Below are 15714 nucleotides of genomic sequence, written 5' to 3' on the forward strand. Positions count from 1 at the left end.
ACACGGGGACGCGGGGACAAGCGGTTAGAGAGACAGCGGAGACAGAGAGGCAGTGATAGATGAGACAAGAGACAGCTGTTAGTGAGACAGACATTGAGCGAGCGAGCGAGTGGGTGAGTGGGCGAGTGGGCGAGCAAGTGGGTGAGTGAGTGGGTGAGCGAATGGGTGAGCGATTAGGTGAGCGGGCGAGTGGGTGAGCGAGTGAGCAATGTGCCAGCGAGCGGGTGAGTGGGCGAGCGGGTGAGCAATTGGGTGAGCGAGTGGGTGAGCGATCGGGTGGGCGAGCGAGCGGGCGAGTGGGTGAGCGGGTGAGCGACCGGGTGAGCGAATGATTGAGGGAGTGAGCGAGAGAGCGAGTGTGTGAGTGAGCAAGTGTGGGAGTGAGCGAGTGGATGAGTGAGTAGATGAGCGAGTGAGTGGGTTAGTGAGCGAGTCAGTGTGTGAATGAGCGAGTGAGTGAATGAGCAAGAGAGTGTGTGAATGAGCGAGCGAGTGGGTGAGCGAATGAGTGAGGGAGTGAGCGAGAGAGAGAGCGAGTGAATGAGCGAGTGAGCGAGCGAGAGAATGAGCGAGTGAGCGAGCGAGAGAGCGAGTGTGTGAGTGAGCAAGTGGATGAGCAAGTGTGTGAGTGAGCAAGTGGATGAGGGAGTGAGTGTGTGAATGAGCGAGCGAGCGTCTGAATAAGCAAATGAGTGAGCGACAGAGTGTGTGAGTGAGTGAGATAGTGTGTGAGTGAGCGAGAGAGTGTGCGAGTGAGTGTGAGTGTGTGAGTGAGCGAGAGGGTGTGTGAGTGTGTGAGTGTGTGAGTGAGCGACAGAGTGTGTGAGTGTGTGAGTGAGTGTGTGAGTGAGCGACAGAGTGTGTGAGTGAGCGAGAGAGTGTGTGAGTGAGTGTGTGAGTGTGTGAGTGAGTGTGTGAGTGAGTGTGTGAGTGAGCGAGACGAGTGTGCGAGTGTGTGAGTGTGTGAGTGTGTGAGTGAGCGAGAGAGTGTGTGTGAGTGTGTGAGTGAGCGAGAGAGTGTGTGAGTGAGTGTGTGAGTGAGTGTGTGAGTGAGCGAGAGAGTGTGTGAGTGAGTGAGTGTGTGAGTGAGTGAGTGTGTGAGTGAGCGAGAGAGTGTGTGAATGTGTGAGTGAGCGAGAGAGTGTGTGAGTGAGTGTGTGAGTGAGCGAGAGAGTGTGTGAGTGAGTGTGTGAGTGAGCGAGAGAGTGTGTGAGTGAGTGTGTGAGTGAGCGAGAGAGTGTGTGAGTGTGTGAGTGAGCGAGAGAGTGTGTGTGAGTGTGTGAGTGAGCAAGAGAGTGTGTGAGTGTGTGAGTGAGCGAGAGAGTGTGTGTGAGTGTGTGAGTGAGCGAGAGAGTGTGTGAGTGAGTGTGTGAGTGAGTGAGCGAGAGAGTGTGTGAGTGAGTGAGTGTGTGAGTGAGTGAGTGAGCGAGAGAGTGTGTGAATGTGTGAGTGAGCGAGAGAGTGTGTGAGTGAGTGTGTGAGTGAGCGAGAGAGTGTGTGAGTGTGTGAGTGAGCGAGAGAGTGTGTGAGTGAGTGTGCGAGTGAGCGACAGAGTGTGTGAGTGAGCGAGAGAGTGTGTGAGTGAGCGACAGAGTGTGTGAGTGAGCGACAGAGTGTGTGAGTGAGTGAGTGTGTGAGTGAGCGAGAGAGTGTGTGAGCGAGTGAGTGTGTGAGTGAGCGACAGAGTGTGTGAGTGAGTGAGAGAGTGTGTGAGTGAGTGAGTGTGTGAGTGAGCGACAGAGTGTGTGAGTGAGTGAGAGAGTGTGTGAGTGAGTGAGTGAGCGAGTGGGTGAGTGGGTGAGTGAGTGAGTGGGTGAGTGGGTGAGTGAGTGAGTGGGTGAGTGGGTGAGTGAGTGAGTGTGTGAGTGTGTGAGTGAGTGTGCGAGTGAGCGACAGAGTGTGTGAGTGAGCGAGAGAGTGTGTGAGTGTGAGTGAGTGTGAGTGAGTGTGTGAGTGAGTGTGTGAGTGAGTGTGTGAGTGAGTGTGAGTGAGTGTGTGAGTGAGCGAGAGAGTGAGTGAGTGAGCGAGTGAGTGTGTGAGTGAGTGTGTGAGTGAGTGTGTGAGTGAGCGACAGAGTGAGCGAACAAGTGAATGAGCTAATGAGGGAGCGTGTGAGTCAGTGAATGTGTGAGTGAATGAGTGAGTGACTGAATGATTTAACGATTGAATAAGTGAGTGAATAATTGAATCAGTGAGAATGAATGAGTGAGTGAATGAGTGAGTGAATGAGTGAGTGAATCGGTGAATGAGTGAGTGAATGAGTGAATGATTTAACGATTGAATGAGTGAGTGAATAATTGAATCAGTGAGTGAGAGTGAATGAGTGAGTGAATGAGTGAGTGAATGAGCCAGTGAATCGGTGAATGAGTGAATGAGTCAGTGAATGAGTGAATGAGTCAGTGAATGAGTGAATGAGTCACCTTCGATAAGAATGAGTCGAGGTTGTCCATGGGGATCTCCGCCCCCGCTCGCTCCCCATCGCTGCTCTCCGGCTGCAAAGACAAAGATCCCCCAGGTAGCCTCAGAGAGACCGAAGGGGCAAGTGCTGTTCGTAGTAGCGAGTAGCAGCACCTACACACACAGACAAAGGTCCCCCGTGTAGCCTCTAACAGACTGTAGGGGCAAGTGCTGTCAGTAGCAGCAGCACCTACACACAGACAAAGGTCCCCCGTGTAGCCTCTAACAGGGCTGTAGGGGCAAGTGCTGTCAGTAGCGAGTAGCAGCACCTACACAGACACAGACAAAGGTCCCCCGTGTAGCCTCTAACAGTGGCTGTAGGGGCAAGTGCTGTCAGCAGCATCACCTACACACAGACACAGACAAAGGTCCCCCGTGTAGCCTCTAACAGTGGCTGTAGGGGCAAGTGCTGTCAGCAGCATCACCTACACACACACACACAGACAAAGGTCCCCCGTGTAGCCTCTAACAGTGGCTGTAGGGGCAAGTGCTGTCAGCAGCATCACCTACACACACACACACAGACAAAGGTCCCCCGTGTAGCCTCTAACAGTGGCTGTAGGGGCAAGTGCTGTCAGCAGCATCACCTACACACAGACACAGACAAAGGTCCCCCGTGTAGCCTCTAGCAGTGGCAAGTGCTGTTAGTAGCATCACCTACACACAGACAAAGGTCCCCCGTGTAGCCTCTAACAGTGGCTGTAGGGGCAAGTGCTGTCAGCAGCATCACCTACACACACACACAGACAAAGGTCCCCCGTGTAGCCTCAAACAGTGGCTGTAGGGGCAAGTGCTGTGTCAGTAGTAGCAGCACCTACACACAGACACAGACAAAGGTCCCCGTGTAGCCTCTAACAGGGCTGTAGGGGCAAGTGCTGTCAGTAGCGAGTAGCAGCACCTACACACAGACACAGACAAAGGTCCCCCGTGTAGCCTCTAACAGTGGCTGTAGGGGCAAGTGCTGTTAGTAGCAAGTAGCAGCACCTACACACAGACACAGACAAAGGTCCCCCGTGTAGCCTCTAACAGTGGCTGTAGGGGCAAGTGCTGTCAGCAGCATCACCTATACACACAGACACAGACAAAGGTCCCCAGTGTAGCCTCTAACAGGGCTGTAGGGGCAAGTGCTGTGTTAGTAGCGAGTAGCAGCACCTACACACACAGACAAAGGTTCCCCTGGTAGCCTCAGACAGACTGTAGGGGCAAGTGCTGTTAGTAGCAAGTAGCAGCACCTACACACAGACAGACAAAGATCCCCCAGGTAGCCTCAGACAGACCGAAGGGGCAAGTGCTGTTCGTAGTAGCGAGTAGCAGCACCTACACACACAGACAAAGGTCCCCGGTGTAGCTTCTAACAGACTGTAGGGGCAAGTGTTCTCAGTAGCGAGTAGCACCACCTACACACAGACAAAGGTCCCCCGTGTAGCCTCTAACAGTGGCTGTAGGGGCAAGTGCTGTCAGTAGCGAGTAGCAGCACCTACACACACACAAAGGTTCCCCAGGTAGCCTCTAACAGTGGCTGTAGGGGCAAGTGCTGTGTCAGCATCATCAGCATCATCATCATCACCAGCAGCGCCTGCTAAGGGCCCCCACCGTGGCTACACACACACACACACGATATTCCCGACCGCCTTTGTCTCCCCCTCCCCCCGTGAGCCGGCGATTAATTTTTTTTTAAACCTAACGGATCGATTGCGATTTGCGATTTAAAAAAAAAAGCGTCAGCTGATAATGTTCAACTGCGTGATTGATCGATTTAAAAGGCGTGATCACGGGATTTCACAAGAACGAGACTCCGCCGATATGTGTATAATATTCTAATGGCAGCGATGAGACGTTATCAAGTATAAGTGTAAGTGTATATATGTGTGTGTGTATAAAAAACCACAGAGGACGTACGAACGCCTTTTGGCGTTGCATTTTAACCGAACAAGAAATTGAAAACGGAACGCTCAAGACCTTTCGAACAAATTTGGTGGAGTTTTTTTTTAATTCTCTCTCCTGGGTCAAAGTCACCACCGCAGTAGGGGGGTCAAGTGAAATTTAAAGCAACAGAAAATTAATCGGTTGTTGATTTAAAGCTCAAGTGACTGCACTGATTCATATTCTTAGCTCTTTATAATAAAATATTTTTGTTTTTATTATTTTATTGTTTCCCCTTCTACGTGGTGGTGACTTTACCGAAATAACCAAGAATAATAAATTTATTGTTTTATATTTTTATTATTTTATTGTTTCCCTTATCTACGTGGTGGTGACTTTACCGAAAGAACCAAGAATAGTTGTGGTGGTAGTGGTGGTGGTAGTGGTGGTGATGGTAGTTGTGGTGGTGGTAGTTGTGGTAGTGGTGGTAGTAGTTGTGGTGGTGGTAGTGGTGGTGGTGGTAGTGGTGGTGGTGGTAGTTGTGGTGGTGGTAGTTGTGGTAGTGGTGGTAGTAGTGGTGGTGGTGGTAGTTGTGGTGGTGGTAGTTGTGCTGGTGGTAGTTGTGGTAGTAGTGGTGGTAGTAGTTGTGGTGGTAGTAGTGGTAGTAGTTGTGGTAGTTGTGGTGGTGGTAGTTGTGGTGGTAGTGGTAGTAGTGGTGGTAGTTGTGTAAGTGGTGGTGGTAGTTGTGGTGGTGGTAGTAGTGGTGGTGGTGGTAGTAGTAGTGGTAGTAGTTGTGGTGGTAGTAGTGGTGGTGGTAGTAGTGGTGGTGGTCGTAGTGGTGGTAGTAGTGGTGGTAGTTGTGGTAGTGGCGGTAGTAGTAGTAGTGGTGGTAGTAGTGGTGGTAGTAGTGGTGGTAGTAGTAGTAGTGGTGGTGGTAGTAGTTGTGGTAGTAGTGGTGGTGGTAGTGGTGGTAGTAGTGGTGGTGGTAGTAGTAGTTGTGGTAGTGGTGGTGGTAGTAGTAGTTGTGGTATTGGTGGTATTGGTGGTGGTAGTAGTAGTTGTGATAGTGGTAGTAGTTCTGGTGGTAGTAGTAGTGGTGGTAGTGGTGGTAGTAGTTGTGGTAGTAGTGGTGGTGGTAGTAGTGGTGGTGGTAGTAGCAGTTGTGGTAGTAGTAGTTGTGGTAGTGGTAGTAGTTGTGGTGGTAGTAGTAGTGGTGGTAGTGGTGGTAGTAGTTGTGATAGTAGTGGTGGTGGTAGTAGCAGTTGTGGTAGTGGTGGTGGTAGTAGTAGTTGTGGTAGTTGTGGTGATAGTGGTGGTAGTAGTAGTTGTGGTAGTAGTAGTTGTGGTAGTTGTGGTGATGGTGGTAGTGGTGATGGTGGTAGTAGTTGTGGTAGTAGTAGTGGTAGTAGTTGTGGTAGTAGTAGTGGTGGTAGTTGTGGTGGTAGTGGTGGTTGTGGTAGTAGTGGTAGTGGTGGTAGTTGTGGTGGTAGTAGTTGTGGTAGTAGTTGTGGTGGTAGTGGTAGTAGTTGTGGTGGTGGTAGTGGTAGTAGTAGTGGTGGTAGTAGTAGTGCTGGTAGTGGTAGTAGTTGTGGTGGTGGTAGTTGTGGTAGTAGTTGTGGTAGTAGTAGTTGTAGTAGTGATGGTGGTAGTAGTAGTGGTAGTTGTGGTGATGGTGGTAGTAGTGGTGGTAGTAGTGGTGGTAGTAGTTGTGGTGGTAGTGGTAGTAGTTGTGGTGGTGGTAGTGGTAGTAGTAGTGGTAGTAGTAGTGGTGGTAGTAGTAGTTGTGGTGGTAGTGGTGGTGATGGTGGTAGTAGTAGTTGTGGTAGTGGTGGTGATGGTGGTGGTAGTAGTTGTGGTAGTAGTAGTGGTATTAGTGGTAGTGGTGGTAGTTGTAGTAGTAGTGGTAGTAGTAGTTGTGGTAGTGGTGGTGGTAGTGGTAGTAGTTGTAGTAGTAGTGGTAGTGGTGGTAGTAGTGGTGGTGGTAGTGGTAGTTGTGGTAGTGGTGGTAGTGGTGGTGGTAGTAGTAGTGGTGGTAGTAGTAGTGGTGGTAGTAGTTGTGGTAGTAGTGGTGGTGGTAGTAGTGGTGGTGGTAGTAGTAGTTGTGGTAGTTGTGGTGATAGTGGTGGTAGTAGTAGTAGTTGTGGTAGTAGTAGTTGTGGTGGTCGTAGTAGTAGTTGTGGTAGTAGTAGTTGTGGTGGTGGTAGTAGTAGTTGTGGTAGTAGTAGTTGTGGTTGTGGTAGTAGTAGTTGTGGTAGTAGTGGTAGTGGTGGTAGTGGTAGTGGTTATGGTGGTGATAGTGATGGTAGTAGTAGTTGTGGTAGTTGTGGTAGTAGTAGTAGTTGTGGTAGTAGTAGTGGTAGTAGTTGTGGTAGTAGTAGTGGTAGTAGTGGTGGTAGTAGTAGTAGTTGTGGTAGTAGTAGTGGTGGTAGTTGTGGTGGTAGTGGTGGTTGTGGTAGTAGTGGTAGTTGTGGTGGTAGTTGTGGTGGTAGTAGTTGTGGTAGTAGTAGTTGTAGTAGTGATGGTGGTAGTAGTAGTGGTAGTTGTGGTGATGGTGGTAGTAGTGGTGGTAGTAGCTGTGGTGGTAGTGGTAGTAGTTGTGGTGGTGGTAGTGGTAGTAGTAGTAGTGGTGGTAGTAGTTGTAGTAGTAGTGGTGGTGGTAGTGGTGGTGATGGTGGTGGTAGTAGTTGTGGTAGTGGTGGTGATGGTGGTAGTAGTTGTAGTAGTAGTTGTGGTGGTAGTTGTGGTGGTGGTAGTTGTGATGGTAGTAGTGGTAGTAGTAGTTGTGGTAGTGGTGGTGATGGTGGTGGTAGTAGTTGTGGTAGTTGTGGTAGTTGTAGTATGTAGTGGTAGTAGTTGTGATGGTAGTGATGGTGGTAGTGGTAGTAGTTGTAGTAGTAGTTGTAGTAGTAGTTGTGATGGTGGTGGTAGTAGTTGTGGTAGTTGTGATGGTAGAGGTAGTAGTGATGGTGGTAGTAGTTGTAGTGGTAGTAGTAGTTGTGATGGTGGTGGTAGTAGTTGTGGTGGTAGTAGTAGTTGTGATGGTAGTAGTAGTGGTGGTGATGGTGGTGGTAGTAGTTGTTGTGGTGATGGTGGTGGTAGTAGTTGTTGTGGTGGTGGTAGCAGTTGTTGTGGTAGTGGTAGTAGTAGTTGTGGTAGTTGTAGTTGTGGTAGTTGTGGTGGTAGTAGTGGTGATGGTGGTGGTAGTAGTGGTTGTGGTAGTAGTAGTGGTGGTGGTAGTAGTTATGGTGGTAGTGGTGATGGTGGTAGTAGTAGTTGTAGTGGTAGTAGTTGTAGTGGTAGTTGTGGTAGTAGTGGTGGTGGTAGTAGTAGTAGTTGTGATGGTGGTGGTAGTAGTTGTAGTTGTGATGGTAGTTGTGATGGTGGTGATGGTAGTAGTTGTAGTAGTAGTTGTGGTAGTAGATGTGGTAGTAGTAGTAGTGGTGGTGGTAGTGGTGGTGGTAGTAGTGGTAGTAGTAGTAGTTGTGGTAGTAGTGGTAGTAGTAGTTGTAGTGGTAGTTGTAGTAGTTGTAGTGGTAGTAGTTGTGGTAGTTGTGGTAGTGGTAGTAGTAGTAGTTATGGTGGTAGTAGTAGTGGTAGTAGTTGTGGTAGTTGTGATGGTGGTGATGGTACTGGTGGTAGTAGTAGTAGTAGTTGTGATGGTGGTAGTGGTAGTAGAAGTGGTAGTAGTAGTGATGGTGGTAGTAGTAGTGGTGATAGTGCTGGTGGTAGTAGTTGTGATGGTGGTGGTAGTAGTAGTAGCGGTAGTAGTAGTAGTTGTGATGGTGGTGATGGTAGTGGTAGTAGTAGTTGTAGTGGTAGTAGTAGTGGTAGCAGTAGTGGTGGTAGTAGTTGTTGTAGTAGTAGTTGTGATGGTAGTAATAGTAGTAGTTGTGGTGATGGTGGTGGTAGTAGTAGTTGTGATGGTAGTAGTAGTTGTAGTAGTAGTTGTGATGGTGGTAGTTGTAGTAGTAGTGGTGCTGATGGTAGTAGTAGTGATGGTAGTGATGGTGGTGATGGTGGTAGTAGTTGTGATGGTGGTAGTTGTAGTAGTTGTAGTATGTAGTAGTAGTGATGGTGGTAGTAGTTGTGATGGTGGTGGTGGTAGTAGTAGTGATGGTGGTAGTAGTTGTTGTGATGGTAGTAGTAGTTGTGATGGTAGTAGTAGTTGTAGTAGTAGTAGTAGTGATGGTGGTAGTAGTAGTGGTAGTAGTTGTTGTAGTTGTGATGGTGGTGATGGTAGTGGTGGTAGTAGTAGTAGTTGTGATGGTGGTAGTGGTAGTAGTAGTGATGGTGGTAGTGGTAGTAGTAGTGGTGATAGTGGTGGTGGTAGTAGTTGTGATGGTGGTGGTAGTAGTAGTAGCGGTAGTAGTAGTAGTTGTGATGGTGGTGATGGTAGTGGTAGTAGTAGTTGTAGTGGTAGTAGTAGTGGTAGCAGTAGTGGTGGTAGTAGTTGTTGTAGTAGTAGTTGTGATGGTAGTAATAGTAGTTGTGGTGATGGTGGTGGTAGTAGTAGTAGTTGTGATGGTGGTAGTTGTAGTAGTAGTAGTTGTGGTAGTGGTGCTGATGGTAGTAGTAGTGATGGTAGTGATGGTGGTGATGGTGGTAGTAGTTGTGATGGTGGTAGTTGTAGTAGTTGTAGTATGTAGTAGTAGTGATGGTGGTAGTAGTTGTTGTGATGGTAGTAGTAGTTGTGATGGTAGTAGTAGTTGTAGTAGTAGTGATGGTGGTGATGGTGTAGTAGTAGTGATGGTGGTGGTAGTAGTAGTGATGGTGGTAGTAGTAGTGATGGTGGTGATGGTGGTAGTAGTAGTGATGGTGATGGTGGTAGTAGTAGTGATGGTGGTGATGGTGGTAGTAGTAGTGATGGTGGTGATGGTGGTAGTAGCAGTGATGGTAGTAGTGGTTGTGATGGTGGTGGTGGTAGTAGTAGTGATGGTGGTGATGGTGGTAGTAGTAGTAGTGATGGTGATGGTGGTTGTGATGGTAGTAGTAGTTGTAGTAGTAGTGATGGTAGTAGTGGTTGTGATGGTGATGGTGGTAGTAGTAGTGATGGTAGTAGTAGTAGTGATGGTGATGGTGGTAGTAGCAGTGATGGTAGTAGTGGTTGTGATGGTGGTGGTGGTCTCACCGCTAGGAAGCTCTGCTTCTCCTGCCTCAGTTCTTGCAGTCGGTCCCTCATGACGACTCCTCACCCCTCACCACTCCCTCACCACTCCCTCACCCTACACTCACCACTCCCTCACCACTCCCTCACCCCTCACTCACCACTCCCTCACCCTACACTCACCACTTACCCTACACTCACCACTCCCTCACCCCTCACCACTCCCTCACCCTACACTCACCACTCCCTCACCACTCCCTCACCCCTCACTCACCACTCCCTCACCCTACACTCACCACTTACCCTACACTCACCACTCCCTCACCCCTCACCACTCCCTCACCACTCCCTCACCCTACACTCACCACTCCCTCACCACTCCCTCACCCCTCACTCACCACTCCCTCACCCTACACTCACCACTTACCCTACACTCACCACTCCCTCACCCCTCACCACTCCCTCACCACTCCCTCACCCTACACTCACCACTACCTCACCACTCCCTCACCCCTCACTCACCACTCCCTCACCCTACACTCACCACTTACCCTACACTCAGCACTCCCTCACCCTACACTCACCCCTCACCACTCCCTCACCCCTCACCACTCCCTCACCACTTACCCTGAACTCACCATACACTCACCACTCCCTCACCCCTCACCACTCCCTCACCCCTCACTCACCACTCCCTCACCCTACACTCACCACTTACCCTACACTCAGCACTCCCTCACCCTACACTCACCCCTCACCACTCCCTCACCCTACACTCACTACTCCCTCACCCTACACTCACCACTCCCTCACCCTACACTCACCACTCCCTCGCCCCTCACCACTCCCTCACCCTACACTCACCACTCCCTCACCCCTCACCACTCCCTCACCCTGCACTCACCACTCCCTCACCACTTACCCTGAACTCACCACTCCCTCACCACTTACCCTGCACTCACCATACACTCACCACTCACCCTACACTCACCACTAACTCACTACTCACACTACACTCACCACTCACACTACACTCCTCACCTCGCCTGTACAGTAGGGCCTCGCCTGTACAGTAGGGTCTCGCCTGTACAGTAGGGCCTCGCGTGTACAGTAGGGCCTCGCCTGTACAGTAGGGCGTCGCCTGTACAGTAGGGTCTCGCCTGTACAGTAGGGTCTCACCCCCCCTCCTCGCTCCCCCCGCTCGCCACCTACAAACTCCGCTCAACACTCTACACAAACACTCTCAACACACTCTCCACAAACACTCTCCACAACACTCTCTCACCTCTCACACTCTCTCAACACTCTCTCTCAACTCACACACTCTCCACACTCTCTCTCACCTCTCACTCTCAACACTCTCTCCTCACACTTTCTCTCTCCTCACTCTCTCTCTCCTCACACTCTCTCCCCTCACACTCTCCTCACACTCTAAACACTCTCTCACACTCTCCACAAACACTCTCCACAACACTCTCACCTCTCACACTCTCTCAACACTCTCTCTCAACTCACACACTCTCCACACTCTCTCTCACCTCTCACTCTCAACACTCTCTCTCCTCACACTCTCCCCTCACTCTCTATCCCCTCACACTCTCCTCTCACTCTCCACAAACACTCTCCTCACTCTCAACACACTCTCCCCTCACACTCTCTAAACACTCTCTCTCCTCACACTCTCAACACTCTCTCTCTCCACAAACACTCTCCTCACACTCTCAACACTCTCTCCCCTCACACTCTCCCCTCTCTCCCCTCACACTCTCCTCACTCTCCCCTCACACTCTCCTCACTCTCCCCTCACACTCTCCTCACTCTCCCCTCACACTCTCAACACTCTCCCCTCACACTCTCCTCACTCTCCCCTCACACTCTCCTCACTCTCCCCTCACACTCTCCTCACTCTCTCTCAACACACTCCCCTCACACTCTAAACACTCTCTAAACACACTCTCTATCCCCTCACACTCTCAACACTCTCCCCTCACACTCTCCCCTCACACTCTAAACACTCTCCCCTCACACTCTAAACACTCTCCCCTCACACTCTAAACACTCTCCCCTCACACTCTAAACACTCTCCCCTCACACTCTAAACACTCTCCCCTCACACTCTAAACACTCTCCCCTCACACTCTAAACACTCTCCCCTCACACTCTAAACACTCTCCCCTCACACTCTAAACACTCTCCCCTCACACTCTAAACACTCTCCCCTCACACTCTAAACACTCTCCCCTCACACTCTAAACACTCTCCCCTCACACTCTAAACACTCTCCCCTCACACTCTAAACACTCTCCCCTCACACTCTCTCCTCACTCTCCCCACTCTCGTGCAACCCTCCCCTCTCGCTTAACTCTCCCACGCCCTCGTTCCATAAACTCTCCCCGAACTCTCCCCGCCACTCGCTTAACTCTCCCCGCCACTCGCTTAACTCTCCCCGAACTCTCCCCGCCACTCACTTAACTCTCCCCGAACTCTCCCCGCCACTCGCTTAACTCTCCCCGAACTCTCCCCGCCACTCGCTTAACTCTCCCCGCCACTCGCTTAACTCTCCCCGAACTCTCCCCGCCACTCGCTTAACTCTCTCTCGCCTCCTCAGTGGACGAGGAAGTGAGAACCTCAACTGCGCATGCGTGGGGGAGGCTTTTTTCTATGGGGGTGAGGGGCGTGTCCTCATATATTATGATAATTTTAGTTGGAGGCTGGTCAACCAATCAGGCGGGGCAAAGTGTGGGGGTGGGCGGAGTTGATTTTATTTGGCTGGGCGTAGCCGTGGACATTATGATAATATGGGTGGGGGGGGCGTGGCGGACGAAGGTCGGGATTGAGTAACCCGGCAGGCGTGGTTCGTGTGGATATGGGCGTGGCCACATAAATTATGATAATAATGGGGGGGAGGGTGGGTGGTCACCTACCAGACTTGCGTGGTGGGGTGGGCGTGGCTGCATAAATTATGATAATAACGGGCGTCTTGTCAACACGGTAGGCGTAGCTACTCTGAAGGTCGGCGGGGGGGGGGAGGTCTTTTATGGGGAGGGCGTGGCCGCATAAATTATGATAAACATTGGGCTCGGGGTGGCTGGTCAACCCAATAGGTGTGGCTAGTTGGGAGTGGGCGTGGTCTGTTTTATGGGGCGTGGTCACATAAATTATGATAATATTCGAGTGGGGTTACCTACAGAGGGCATGTGATATTGTGTGATGCATTAATTGTGGTCTTAATTTTACACCGACCAACAACGATTATACCTCCCGTACGTGAGAGGTGGTTGGTGGTTTGGTGGTTGAGATTCGTGAGAATGTAGCTGGGAGATGTTGACTACCTCGCCTGGTACGCAGGAGGTCGTGGGTTCGATCCCAGACCCTGACAATGCCTGCCGCTGTATGTTGGAGTTGAGATGTTGACTACCTCGCCTGGTACGCAGGAGGTCGTGGGTTCGATCCCAGACCCTGACAATGCCTGCCGCTGTATGTTGGAGTTGAGATGTTGACTACCTCGCCTGGTACGCAGGAGGTCGTGGGTTCGATCCCAGACCCTGACAATGCCTGCCGTTATATGTTGGAGTTGAGATGTTGACCACCTCGCCTGGTACGCAGGAGGTCGTGGGTTAGATCCCAGACCCTGATGAGATGTTGACTACCTCGCCTGGTACGCAGGAGGTCGTGGGTTAGATCCCAGACCTTGATGAGATGTTGACTACCTCGCCTGGTCTGCAGGAGGTCGTGGGTTCGATCACGGACCCTGATCAGATGTTGACCACCTCGCCCGGCACGCAGGAGGTCGCGGGTTCGATCCCGCACCCTGCCGATGCCTGGCCGCTGTGTATGTCGGAGTCTGCGCTGAGTGGATTTCATCCCACCGGGTCCTTCGGTTATTTTCCCTTCCCGCATTTAGAGTCAACGTCGCTGACGCGTTTCGGAGTCGTTCAGCCGCTGCTATGAATTCCCACGATGATGACGACATCGGCCACGTGATCGGGCTGCGGTGGCCCGGTCAAACTTGTCTGAAGTGAACAAACAGCTGCTACGTGGCACGGGGAATTTGGTGGAACCCCGTTTCTGTCAAGGGGCCCTTTGGATATTCATCGCATCATTCGCGAGGCCGTGCAAAATGATCAACTTAAAAAAAAAGTAATTCATTTTGATTTAAAGCTTTCGTGACTGCAGTAATTCATATTCTTAGTTTCTTTCGGTAAAGTCACCACCACGTTGAAGGGAAACAATAAAATAATAAAAAATATATAAAACAATAAAAAAAATTCTCACGACGTTTCGACCATAACTCAAATGGTCGTCTTCAGGTTTGTGTTGTGGTCGAAACGTCGTGAGAATTTTTTTTATTGTTTTACAATGTATTTTTTTATTTTATTGTTTCCCCTATCTACGTGGTGGTGACTCTACCGAAAGAACCAAGAATAATAATTTTATTGTTTTACAATAATTTTATTGTTTTATATTTTTATTATTTTATTGTTTCCCTTCTACGTGGTGGTGACTTTACCGAAAGAACCAAGAATAATAATTTTATTGTTTTACAATAATTGTATTGTTTTATATTTTTATTATTTTATTGTTTCCCCTATCTACGTGGTGGTGATTTTACCGAAAGAACCAAGAATAATAATTTTATTGTTTTACAATAATTGTATTGTTTTATATTTTTATTATTTTATTGTTTCCCTTCTACGTGGTGGTGATTTTACCGAAAGAACCAAGAATAATAATTTTATTGTTTTACAATAATTTTATTGTTTTATATTTTTATTATTTTATTGTTTCCCTTCTACGTGGTGGTGACTTTACCGAAAGAACCAAGAATAATAATTTTATTGTTTTACAATAATTTTATTGTTTTATATTTTTATTATTTTATTGTTTCCCTTCTACGTGGTGGTGACTTTACCGAAAGAACCAAGAATAACAATTTTATTGTTTTACAATAATTTTATTGTAAAGTCACGTTGAAGGGAAACAATAAAACAATATGTATTGTTTTACATAAAATATATATTATATCCTTAGTTTTTTCGGTAAAGTCACGTTGAAGGGAAACAACAAAATAATAAAATAATATATAAAACAATAAAAAAATTCTCACGACGTTTCGACCATAACACAAACGGTCGTCTCCAGGTTGGTGTTATGGTCGAAACGTCGTGAGAATTTTTTATTGTTTTATATATATTTTATTATTTTGTTGTTTCCCTTCAACGTGGTGACTTTACCAAAAGTAATTCATGTTCTTAGCTTTTTCGGTAAAATCACGTTGAAGGGAAACAAGAAAATAATAATAAAAAAATATATAAAACAATAAAAAAATTATCACGACGTTTCGACCAGAACGCAAACGGTCGAAACGTCGTGAGAAATTTTTGTTTATTGTTTTATATATATATTTTTTATTATTTTCTTGTTTCCCTTCAACGTGGTGACTTTACTGGAAAAGTCTAAGAATATGAATTACCGCAGTCACGAAAGCTTTCAATCAAAATTCGAAAAGTAATATTTTAAAAAAGAGAAAACCCTTTTTTTAAAAAAAAAAACACACGCTTTTATTAAATGTACCGCATTACATCATCAGGTCTCCTTTGCCGCTACCAACAAATAATGATAATAGTAATAATAATAATGAGGGCTCGGGGTGAGCATCTATATCATTAGAACTCTTTTGCCAGTACCAAAATATGATAAGAGGGTTTTTCCCCTTTTGTCTGGCATAAAAAACTGAAACCTATTTACAAGGATTCGTGTTAACTGCATTAAGCACAATACCTGTAGTCAAAATGCAAAACAAAAAGCACACACACACTCTGATCACGTGATGCATTGTCCTTGCAACTGATTGGTCCACACCAAGGGACGGCTTTCTATTGAGCCTCGACCAAATTGGTGCTCGACCAGACGACGCCAAAAGGCGTTTACACACAGCTCAAAGACAATGTCGCTATCAAAGTAATGAGGGCTCGGGGTGAGCATCTACATCATCATTAGAACTCTTTTGCCAGTACCAAAATATGATAAGAGGGTTTTTCCCCTTTTTTCCTGGCAACAAAAACTGAAACCTATTTACAAGGATTCGTGTTAACTGCATTAAGCACAATACCTGCAGTCAAAATGCAAAACAAAAAGCACACACACACTCTGATCACGTGATGCATTGTCCTTGCAACTGATTGGTCCACACCAAGGGACGGCTTTCTATTGAGCCTCGACCAAATTGGTGCTCGACCAGACGACGCCAAAAGGCGTTTACACACAGCTCAAAGACAATGCCGCTATCA

At 48.2% G+C, this 15714-nt stretch overlaps 1 protein-coding gene across 1 annotated transcript in view; it reads right to left on the reverse strand.

The window, feature by feature from the left end:
- The window catches only part of LOC116936890 (syntaxin-1A-like), a 62558-nt gene extending 52997 nt beyond the window's left edge, over positions 1-9561 (reverse strand). The window contains exons 1-2 of the mRNA XM_032944036.2: positions 9449-9561; positions 2421-2492 (exon numbers count right to left, since the gene is read on the reverse strand). Coding sequence (XP_032799927.1) covers positions 2421-2492; positions 9449-9499 — 123 coding nt within the window. The 5' untranslated portion in view covers positions 9500-9561. The remainder of the gene's footprint in view (positions 1-2420; positions 2493-9448) is intronic.
- Positions 9562-15714: the final 6153 nt, after the last annotated feature.

This window comes from Petromyzon marinus, chromosome 84 (genome assembly GCF_048934315.1).
Source record: "Petromyzon marinus isolate PM22_M1 ecotype Great Lakes invasive population chromosome 84, UKy_Petmar_22M1.pri1.0, whole genome shotgun sequence".
Classification (NCBI taxonomy): Eukaryota; Metazoa; Chordata; class Hyperoartia; order Petromyzontiformes; family Petromyzontidae; genus Petromyzon; species Petromyzon marinus.